General features: G+C 45.6%; 1 protein-coding gene and 1 long non-coding RNA gene across 2 annotated transcripts; both read right to left on the bottom strand.

Annotated features, from left to right (window-relative positions):
* Positions 1 to 1,402: 1,402 nt before the first annotated feature.
* LOC120648360 lies at positions 1,403 to 2,957 on the bottom strand. The gene is made up of 2 exons (XM_039925125.1): positions 2,414 to 2,957; positions 1,403 to 2,029 (listed from the first exon to the last, which is right to left on the bottom strand). The coding sequence occupies exons 1-2, from the start codon at positions 2,955 to 2,957 to the stop codon at positions 1,635 to 1,637; spliced, it is 939 nt and encodes a 312-aa protein (XP_039781059.1). The 3' UTR covers positions 1,403 to 1,634.
* Positions 2,958 to 7,308: 4,351 nt separating this feature from the next.
* Positions 7,309 to 8,801, bottom strand: LOC120648359. The gene is made up of 2 exons (XR_005664929.1): positions 8,584 to 8,801; positions 7,309 to 7,525 (listed from the first exon to the last, which is right to left on the bottom strand). It is a non-coding gene; the product is annotated as an uncharacterized LOC120648359 (long non-coding RNA).
* Between the last annotated feature and the right edge of the window lie 66 nt (positions 8,802 to 8,867).

Genomic DNA, 8,867 nt, shown 5'->3' with positions numbered 1-8,867 from the left:
GGGGGATCTCCGGGGCCGCACCCGCGCTGCGGCTCGGGCTGTCAGGGCCGGCAACCTCCTCCTCGCAGATCGCGCCGCCGAAGACCACCTCCTACCCGCGACCACCACCGGCATGCGTCAAGGGGCGGAGCTCGGCCACCACGGTGCTGCGTGCGGGGGCAAAAGGGACAGCGGCTCCACGGAGCCGGACGAAGCCACGGTTTTGGGGCTTCTCCTCTCCAGTGTAAGCCGCGAGGTGCTCCAACCGCGACTCCAGACTTGAAGCCAGTGCCGAAACCACCGTTTGGCAGGGCTCCGGCCGGAGCCTCTCGTGGAGCCGCCCGTGGAGCCCTGCCAAACAAACAGGGCCTACATCTTGTGCTGATGCTCGAGAGCTCTCTATTTTCTTCCCTCGACAGCGAATCATCACCTGGCTTCCTGTTCAACTTCCAGTTAGTTCTACACTAGCAGGCAGCGGTACCGGACACCATAACCAATCTAAGAGCTACTACTGCTGCTAGTTCAGTAGAATGGGGGCGAGTGTGGGAAGTACATCGTGTACCGCCAACCATGAGCTACCACTTTGACTGCCAAGTTAATGAAGATCAACTTGCACACCAACGTAGGCGGCAGGGGGCATCCGAATATCCGATACCACACATGATGCTTGTCCTCTATGCAAAGGACAGCAGGGGGCAATGGCCAGACCCCCTCACCCCTTCCATTTGGAACTGGAGGAAGCCACCCCCACTTCTCATCTCTCAACGCACTTGTGCTCAGATTCCAAATGCGGTGTGTGGTGTGTCATGTGTGCTTCCATTGCTATTATAACAAGATGGGCAGACCCCATCACTTAACAAAAAGGCCATGCTTTTCTTTATACGACCAGCCTTCACCTCTTCTGAGCTTTGACTTGGGGGGGGGTCACAGCAGATTTGCCAGATGCGGCTGTGTTAACCTGGAGAAATGGTTTGTTTGCTGCTGAATTTTTTTATAATGTCAGCAGCACGGCTCATGAACAAACCTGGCTAGCTAGTCTCACTTTCTTACTTAGGCCGTGTTTAGATAGAGCGCAAAGTTTTTTTGCGACGAAATTTTGCTAATTTGAAGTACTAAATGAAATCTATTACAAAACTTTTTGCACAGATGGGTTGTAAATCGCGAGACGAATCTAATGATGCTAATTAATCCATAATTAGCATATGGTTACGGTAGCATCACTGTTGCAAATCATGAATTAAGTAAACTCATTTAGTACTCCATGCATGTGTTAAAATATTCGATGTGATGTTTTTTTGCATTTTCGGGGTTTACAGGTAAAAATCTAAACAGGGCCGTAGGCCTAAAGTCCTAACAGGCACTTTTGCTGCTTTGAACTTTCAGACAGCTGCTTTTCCAGCATAAAAATCCACACATTGGCATGTTTAGTCCCGGGCTTCACCTGCTGCTGTGTTAACAAAAGATTAAAGCTTGTCCTTTTGCAACCAATATCATATTTGCAAAATTATAAACAGCATGGAACCCAATGCAGGAAAGAGACCGCCAGTCCAAGGCTTTGGAGTCTGGGGAAAAAGAATTCCACATCAAGCCAGCCTCAAATTGTACACATCCTCTACTAAATTTTGACAAACCCTCCCCGGTCTCTTCCTCTCCGATCAACAAGGTGTTGCTGCTGCTGCCAATGTACAATGCGAGGCGAGCATGTCGCAGACGGTCTCGCTCCTGATGTCCTCGAAGATGAGTGTCTCTATCCTGGCGCCGATCTCCCTCACCTCCGGCTCCGTCTCCCGCCATTGCCGCACGGACCGCGACAGGTCCAGCTCCATCATCGCGGGGATCCTCGAGATGTCCCCCGCGATCTTCTCCCACGACGAGATCTGCTCCTCTATGGACCTGCCGGCCCTGTCCGTCTCCTCCTCGGGTTCGTCCACCTCCATCTCGCAGAACTTGTCGTGGAGGTTGCAGCTGAAGCTGAAGCATGGGGACGCCGGACCCAGGAAAGATTCGGAGGGTGGCGAGCTCCCGGAGGTCGATGGCTTCTCGTCCTCCCCTGTCGCGGGAACAGAGGAAAGAGATTAACATCATGCTTTTTCACATGCTAATCTGCATTATTCTTTTTTTTTGAAAAAAAGATAATCTGCATTATTCAGCTTCTGCCATTACTGAGGATACAGAAGAAGACACATCCAATGATGTATAAAGACAAAAGTTTTGGCCTATAATAAGAAGACAAGGAACATTTGCAGACAAGAAAGTAAGAAACTAAAGAAAAAGAATCTTGAAATGATAACAAGCATGCCGGGGTAAAAAAGAAAGATAGCACAATGTGGTAATGGGCCGTGGTGAGCATAGTCATGGTAAAAACTTGTAGCACAGCTGCGAAGTGGAAACTGAATCAATCGGAATGGCAGTAGATGTGAGTGAGAGAGCTTACAGTGAGAATGCACCGGCGACTCCTCGTCGTCGTCGGAGTGCAGATCGAGGACGGAGACCGGGCTGAGCTGCCGCGACGAGTCCACGTCCATGTCGGCCTTCCACCCCATCCGCTCCTCCTCCTCCGCGTCATCCGCGGCGAACACCATGGCGCGAGGGTCGCACTCGCCGCTGTCCCCGAGAGAGCGGCGCAGGCGGCGGAACTCGCGGCCGCAGCCGGCGCCCGCCCCTGTGAAGCAGCCGGCGCCGAGATCCTCCCAGCGCAGCACCCGGCGCATGGCCCGGCCGCACAGCACCTTGCTCAGAGCGGACCGCAGGCCGCCGCTCCCGACGCCCGCGGCGCCGCTCTTCCGCTTCTTGAACCCGTGGTTGCACAGCCTGAGCAGCCGCCGGCACGCGGCGGCGGGGCAGCAGCCCGGCCCTCCTCCTTCACCTCCGCCGCCTCCGCCACGGCCACGCCGGGGCCGCCTTGCCTTGGCGGCCTCGACGAGGAAGGGCTCCTGCTGCTCCTGCAGCAGCTCCGAGAGCCTTCTCGCGGCGGCCATCGCCTCCTCCCGCTTTTTCTCGGCGCAATGCGCGATGGGTCGCGGATCACCGGCGGTTCAGGAAGGCACCGCGGGCGCCGCTGCTGCTCGTCGCGATGAAGTGACGGCAGAGCTCATGGAAGCGGCGGCGGCTTGGCTGGGCGCGGGTTCTTGTGCGCATGTGACGGCAAAGGCAGTGGGAGGGGATCATAGTATTCTCATATCTTGGGGGGAGGCGGTGGCGTGGTGCGAGCTCGGGGGTCCCCGTGGTGGTTGTTGGGTAGTGGGAGGGGAGTGAGTGGGAGGTGGGAGAGTGTCCGAGACGGTGGAGAGTGTGTGCTGCGACCGCGCGTGGAGGGAGGGAGGGAGAAGAGAAGAGTCAGAGAAGAGAACGGTCTCGCCTCCGGCTCTGCAGCCTGATGCGTCGCAGTGGATAGCATTGTTGGCTGCCGGGAAAATGTGCGAGGTTTTCACCGCCTGTCTGACCGTGGTAGAAACTTTTCTTTTACACAAGCAGGGTGAAAATTCGAGAGCAGAAGAGCTCAAGAAAGTCTTATAGAGAATGCCAGATTGTGGTCAACAAGACAGTACTACATTATTAACATGATTCCAGTGCCTTTTTTTAGAAGAAATGTATGTCAACGCCTTGATACTACGAAAGGAATGATAAGAATCGGGTAGTGTTTAGTCACAAACGTTCAGAGACGTAGAAACGAGCACTGTTTTTGTGACTGAAGATTTAAAAAGTTTTGGACTTATATTTTCCCAGAAGTTGTATACACTTTTTTTAAGGGAAAAGTCCAATTTTCACCTCGAACTATCGCAAAAAGTCTGATTTTTAACCATCAACTATGAAACCGAACAATATAGGCCATCTAACTGTCAAAAAAGGGAAAATTTGACCCTTAGGGTGGTTTTGAAGGTAGTTTTGCATTTTCTAAAAAAATTAAATAAATCTAATTAGATCTAAAAAATCAAAACTAATTCACTTTAAATCAGAAAAATATGAAATTAGTACCAAAATTTTTCTAAAAGTGTAACATATCTATTATTGCTCCATTTGAATCTTAGTTATTAAAAATAATAGGCATAACTGCAAGCAACCAAATATTATGAACATAAAAAAATTAGATCTGAATAGCTCATAAGTCATGTGACAATAAATATGTTACATTTTTAGAAAACTTTTAGTACCCATTTAATAATTTTTTGACTTAAAATGAATTACTTATAAATTTTTTAGTGTAAAGTTGAATATTTTTAATTCTTACAAAATAGAAAACCACCTTCAAAACCACCCCAGGGGGTCAAATTTGTCCGGTTTTGACAGTTGGATGACCTATGTTGTCCGATTTCGTAGTTGAAGGTTGAAAATCGAACTTTTGCGATAGTTGGAGGGTGTAAATCGGACTTTTTTTTAATCGTAGATTGTCTATGAACACTGGTGAAAAGATTTCAGTTAACATACTATGGTGGAAACTGATGGTAGACGCCCAGTAGAAGCATGATGGAAGGAGAGACTGGAGCACGACCAATAAAGTCTTGCAGTTATATGGCTGCTTCAAATAGTAAACGAGTCAACTGTGCAACATTAGATGCCATCTGAACTTCTGAAGACGCATCAGGATTCAGAAAACCCAGACAATACCCAGGGCTAGAGAGACAGACAGGCACCGGTAAACGGCAACCACAAAGCTCCAACGAAACACCCACAGGTTGGCATGGCAGGGCAGGGCTGCAGCCTCCTGGCAGGTCGATACAGAATCAGTGCAAGTCACCAGGCTTTTTTCGGCCTGTCAAAAATGCACAAAAAACCTGATCATACTGCTGTTCCTGATGAACTTTTGACGCGTCCAAGAGATTCAAACCCGGCTCAACACCGGGATTAGCCCGAGGAGGGGCCATGCTGCTGCTGTTACTACCTGCTAAAAGTTTGTTCGCAGCCCAATTAACAGTGTAGCAGTAGCACTCGCACGCCCCGGCCGGCTTTTCTGCACGCCCAATGAACAGTCGGTGTTGGTGAAGCCACAACCAGGTCCCCCAAATCTCTCCTCACCACAGTGCCCCTCTTCAGAGGGACAGCGCAAGGGAACAGGCAGCGGTGCTATGCTAGCAGCCTAGCACCACCACGGCCCCCCTGCTTTTTCTTGCACAGCAGCACAGGCATGGCGCACCGGCGCAGGACAAAGGCTCTCCATGGCTATGCCTCTGCTCCATTTTAGCTCTTGCTAATGATAGCGCTGCCGGCCGGTGTCCTTTGTGAGATGGAGGCCATGAAGCCTGTGAACTTTGTGAGCTGTGAGTGGCACCGTTGGCAGCCGGCCTCCCCTGCTATGCTCAATGCTTGCTTCCTTGGCTACCTTGCGCTCATGGCGGACTTTCTGCCGGTGAAATTTATTGTCAGTAGCTGGAAGTCCCGAGGAGCCGTCGACGATGATAGATGGATGGACACACAGCTCAATGGGGGTGACAAGGTCAGAGCGGCCCGGAGATTGGTCGCATCGCCGCATAGGATTGTAGATTGTGTCCGGTGAAACTGAAAGACTTTCTTTCAAAATGCCGATAGTCAGGGAAGGCTTATTGTTGGCCCATCATTGGTGCAATGGTCTGATGATTATGAAATCTGATTGCTCTAGTTGTCAGGCTGCTCTTGGTAACCAACGGATTGATCGTTCAATTCATGCAAGTTTGGTACAAGATGTCAAAATGATTATGACAATGTTGGAAAATGTTTGTCTTGTCAAAATCACTAGAGAGCAAAATAGAATAGCACATGAATTGGCACAACATGCTAGAAGTGTTTACAACTCGCCTGTTTGGTTAGGAAATGTTCCCAGTTGTATTGAACATGTTGTGCTGCAAGATTGTAATGTGACCTAATCATGCTTAATGAAAAAATCTTTTCCTCGCAAAAAAATGCCGATAGTCACTCTGTTCGCTCTGCTGTGGCTGGTGCTGATTTGTTGTGAGAGAAAAATTCTGCTGGCTGGTGCTAGTTTGGTGTGAGAGAAAAATAATGTTAGTTGTATGCAGCGAACAGAGTATCTGGCAAGCTTTGGAATTGAAACGACGGAGTGCTCTTGTGCTAACAGCAGTCCCAATGCAGACTCCACTCGTAGAGTCTTAAACCTCAAAAGTTCCATCACAAGAAACTATACTTCCCAATGCAAAGTGTGTAAGGCCCTGTTTAGATCTTTATCCGTAAATCCCGTAAACGCAAAAAAATGTCACATCGAATGTTTTGACACATGCATGGAGTACTAAATAAAGTCTATTTATAAAAGTTTTTGCATGGATGGGCTGTAAATCGCGAGACGAATCTAATGAGCATACTTAATCCATGATTTGCAACAGTAATACTACAGTAATCATTCGCTAATTATAGATTAATCATAGATTAATTAGTATCATTAGATTCGTCTCGCGATTTACAACCCATATGTGCAAAAAGTTTTGTAAATAGACTTCATTTAGTACTTCAAATTAGCAAGATTCCATCGTAAATTTTTTTTGTGTTGGAACTAAACACGGCCTAATAGTAGTTTCTATACATAAAATTATTTATTGTTTTTCTTCCATCACAAGATCCATGGACTCCATGCCCCCTCCACAATGCAAGTCTTTATGGTTTTTTGGGTATTGAAATACGCGTAGACTTGAAGTTTTATCTAGAAATCAAATCTTGTTTTTCCTTCTCTCTTCAATAATTAGAGTGCCACATCAGTAAAAAAACTATAAATAAAAGACTATAAATATACTTAGACTCTATGGTAAAATCTGAACAAACTGCTAACTACTCCATTCCGCCAAGTCCTAACAAGAGAATGTGAGAGAGTCGCAAGTCTTAACCTTTTGGCGGCACTTAAACTTTTAAAATTCGTTTGAAGCTGAGCTGAATGGACTGGACTGGACCGGCAAGCAGTCGCGAGTCGTGACTCGTCTCCGCGACTAGGATGGCCGGAGCGCAGCGCCGTTTTCCCTTGTCTACTAGTGTATGACACGCGCTATCGCGCGCGCTCATTAACCATCTGAATTCACTTATTGTTTTAATACATTCAGAATTTTGGCTATGTTATGGGAGTAAATGGGATTTCATTTTTTGTATGAAACGCTGGTTCTCTGAGCTGGCTTTGTAAAGAAAACTAAGCAAATATGCTGTAAGAATGTGGAAGCACAGGAATGATGATCAAAACTCAAGCAAAAGTTCTTAGCATTTTCAGTAAGAAAAGTGGAGAACGCTTTACAAATATCAGAGACAAATAAAGACTTTAACGGGCTCATGGTAACAATAAATGGTTTATATAGTAAACATGTCATTGCCGTAGACATCTTAAAGCAGCCCCTAATTTGAGAGAAGTAAGCATATTAGTGGTTACAGCATAAGGGAGGTGTTCATTGGCGATAGCCTTCACATAATTGAAGGCTAGGCGGGTTCAATACAGCACACTGCTAGACTTTTGAAGAACACTTGATTCTTAGCAAAATGATAAGTGCTCCACAACTGCATAACTCGCCATTCAAGCTACATATATCTATAGGCTTTGACAATAATAGATGTCATATTTGACTCCCAACATGGCTTCATATTTCTGCAAGATTAGTATAACTAAGTATAAATTGTAGGGTATGTAAATGCATCAATAAATGGCTTTTCTTGACATACAAGCATAGGCAAACATTTTTTTGTTCCACTTCAAAGTTTAGGCGTCAAATGTTCCTAAAGCAGTTGGCAATTTTCTTCCATACTAATATAAAAGAAGGTTCAAACGTGAACCATGCTGCCTCCATTATATTAGCTACTGTCAGCAGTGCAGGAAGAATTATCTGATATAAAAAGCATACTTGTCTCTGTTTTTGGGAAGCAAATGATAAATGTGACTGCCCAAGTGACTGTGCCTGATTGGATGCAGAGTTTTATGTTTCTGGTAAGGGTTTTGCATATCCAAGTGGGTGTAAGCGAGGAGGCAGGAGTGAATCCATATATGCAATAACACCTTTTATCCAGGCTGGTATAGGTGGGACCGTGGGAGTTTGACACTGTTGCAGTCTTGCAGACAAAGAAAAGATGTATCAGTCTCTTCCAAAGGATTGTGATGGCTGTGGCTATAAAGAAAGCTATCATGAAATGGAGTGGTTTTTTAAAGATAATATTGAATGATAGCTGAAGTGATAAAGCTAATGCAAAGCCTATTATAGGAGCATCTAGTTCAAGGGCTGCAGGTTGAGATTGGTTTACAATTACTGATGCTAAAAATACCTCATCAGCCGCACTTGTTTAATTTTGTTGTTTCAATTGGCCAGATATAGCATATATTTAGAGTCTAAATGATAAGAAGTATAGAAGGGTTATATTATTTGGGTTAGTAGGTAGAATGACCACTCTACAAATTTGAAGATAACATAGTAATGGTAGCCTAAGTAAAATGGAGCTCAAGAATGTATCTGTTTCTGTTGATATAAGTTATATATGAACAAAGAATAAGGCCTACCAGTCAAATTTTCAGTAAAGAAGGTCATGGATAATATGAATCTTCCATATCTAGGATAATATAGAGGCTTAAAAGAATAGAACCACTCCTTTTTCTGTAGCTAGTAATTGATGCACAAACTGAATACATGAACAACCCAGATCAAGTGAGAATTTTACCCCAAAAGTGAAATCTAGCGCAAATCTCATATGATAAATATGAGAGAACCCAAACCTCTTTCCTCTGTGGTAGAATTCACATATTCATTTTTTTAATACCTGGAGTTTGCACTGAACAAACTGCAGGGGAAAAATAAATATTAGGAAGTCTAACTTGATATATGACAATCAATGGAAAAAAATCTTTGGCTGCCCAGATCCATTTTCTCTAGATAAATGAGCTTATATAAACTAAATAAATTGATCTCATATTTCTTCGGGGGTGGGTGCATCGATGGTTACAG

The sequence above is a fragment of the Panicum virgatum genome, chromosome 9K (assembly GCF_016808335.1).
Source record: "Panicum virgatum strain AP13 chromosome 9K, P.virgatum_v5, whole genome shotgun sequence".
Classification (NCBI taxonomy): domain Eukaryota; kingdom Viridiplantae; phylum Streptophyta; class Magnoliopsida; order Poales; family Poaceae; genus Panicum; species Panicum virgatum.
Note: the sequence above shows the minus strand (reverse complement) of the source record. Positions and strands in the feature narration are given on the sequence as shown.

Coding starts and splice junctions, on each gene's coding strand:
- LOC120648360 (XM_039925125.1), bottom strand. CDS start 2,957: ATGGCCGCCGCGAGAAGGCTCTCGGAGCTGCTGCAGGAGCAGCAGGAG. Junction 2,030..2,413: donor GTCGCCGGTGCATTCTCACT/GTAAGCTCTCTC, acceptor TTCCCGCGACAG/GGGAGGACGAGAAGCCATCG.